The 1,846-nt window shown below is 48.6% G+C and overlaps 1 protein-coding gene across 1 annotated transcript in view; it reads right to left on the minus strand.

The window, feature by feature from the left end:
• Positions 1–451, minus strand: part of RBM44 (RNA binding motif protein 44) — a 19,656-nt gene extending 19,205 nt beyond the window's left edge. Inside the window, exon 1 of the mRNA XM_023525511.1 lies at positions 376–451. Within this exon, the coding sequence (XP_023381279.1) occupies positions 376–448 (73 nt within the window). The 5' untranslated portion in view covers positions 449–451. The remainder of the gene's footprint in view (positions 1–375) is intronic.
• Between the last annotated feature and the right edge of the window lie 1,395 nt (positions 452–1,846).

Genomic DNA, 1,846 nt, shown 5'->3' on the forward strand with positions numbered 1-1,846 from the left:
CATTTGTATGTTTCACAAAAACGTACAACTTGGGTAGCAGAGGCCAACCCGCCCACTTTCCACTTAAGGCAACTGTGCCTGTCCCAAGTTCCTGAAAGCCCGGCTGGACACAAACTCTCTCTTCCGGTTCACCATCATCGCTCTCTGAACATCCCACTTCCCTGAGCGATCCTGTGTAGGCTGCCCACAATCACCCACAATCACCCACAATCACCCACAATCACCAAAAGTCACTTGCAGTTCGCCGACTTACAACATGCAGAGCCTCACGTTACCAGCGGCGCTTAGAAAGGAGCGGCCCGGGGGGAATGCTCTGGCCAGTGTCAATTAGGAACTCTGCCTACCCAGAATAAAGCCGCCGGCCTGTGTCCTCACCTTTTTGGATGTTTCCTCCACTATCGCGGTAGCTTTTACCAGGAGCCGTCTCCACTACTGCAGTGGCCTGCATCTCTCAAGGAGGTATGTTCTAGAAAAAGTATAAATATTGAACAAGTATTATACTTGGCATTATATTTTAAATATACTAAAAAACCAAATAATTTGACAAAGTGGCAATAATAGTCAAAGATGCTAATATAAGAGGGCTAATAAACAAAGCTAGTAGGACATTCGAATAACTTTTTAAAAGCATAAATTGACAGGTACATAAAAGACTACTATTTAAACATACAAGACATATTCTTTTAAAATTTCCAAAGAACTTTCAAGAAAAACCACAATGAATGTTATTAGGCCACCAAAATCACATTATTCCAAAAACTGGGTAATAAGGGCTGCAGTGTGACCCTATTTATGACATATTTGAACCAAAATGTTCCCAAAACAAATTGGAGACTTATTAAAATCCAATGACATGATATATCCACACAATGGAATATCTTTCAGCAATAAAAGGAACAAACTACTGACACGTGTAACCTTGTGCATTAATCTCAAAAATATTATGTTGATTTAAGAACCAGACGAGATCACATATTATGATTCCATTTAAATGAATGTAAAGAAGCAAATTTATAGACAAAGTAGATTAGTAGCTGCCTGCCTTGAAAAAGTCATGAAAATCACTCAATTTTACATTTGAAATGAGTAAAATATGCCTCAATAAAGTGTTTTTAAAAAGTTAATGACAATGGGTCTAGTCACTTGAGCTGGGCCTGGAGCTCTCAGGGCCACCCCTGGATTTGTCAGCATTGGTTCTGCTGAGCGAGGCCAGAGCAGCCCCGCCCAGGTGGTGGGCAGAGGCCCGGGCTGTGACAGGGAGGCATCGTGTGACTTGGCGTCTGCTGAGTGGCCAGAGACCCCTTTCTCCTATCAGTTCAAAGCCCTTCCCAGTCCCACCCCAGAGGGCATCTGGGCAGAGCCCGCGAAGGGTCTGCATCAAGAGGCCAGCACAACCCCGGCCCGTCACGAGCGTGAGCAGAGGTCTTGGCAAGACAGCGGCCGCAAAGGCGTGTCCAGCCTCTCGCCCTGTCTCGGGAGCTCGGCCAGGGCTGACCGAGGGAGCAGACCCAGCGCTGGTGCCAGTGCTCTGGCGAAGGCAGGCAGGCGCCACTGGGACTCTGCCCCAGGTCGGGGCTTCAACAGGGAGGGTATGGAACTCCTATCTCCTCTCCCACGTGTCCAGAGCCAGCCCTGCTGCCCTCAGCGTGGGAAGGAGAGGAGTCAGAGGGACACCCTGTGGCCTCAGGGGAGGTCCTTGGATAGAGGCTCAGGCTCCACACACCCCATCCCAGCTACATCGGCACCCCCCCCAGAAGGTACCCCTGTTGCCGTGTCCCATCGACCAGCAGAACTGTCTTCACTGGGAAGTGGGAGGCCTCAGAGATGGAAGCCCTTCAGTCAGGTT

Source organism: Pteropus vampyrus, unplaced genomic scaffold, assembly GCF_000151845.1.
Source record: "Pteropus vampyrus isolate Shadow unplaced genomic scaffold, Pvam_2.0 Scaffold567, whole genome shotgun sequence".
Lineage (NCBI taxonomy): Eukaryota > Metazoa > Chordata > Mammalia > Chiroptera > Pteropodidae > Pteropus > Pteropus vampyrus.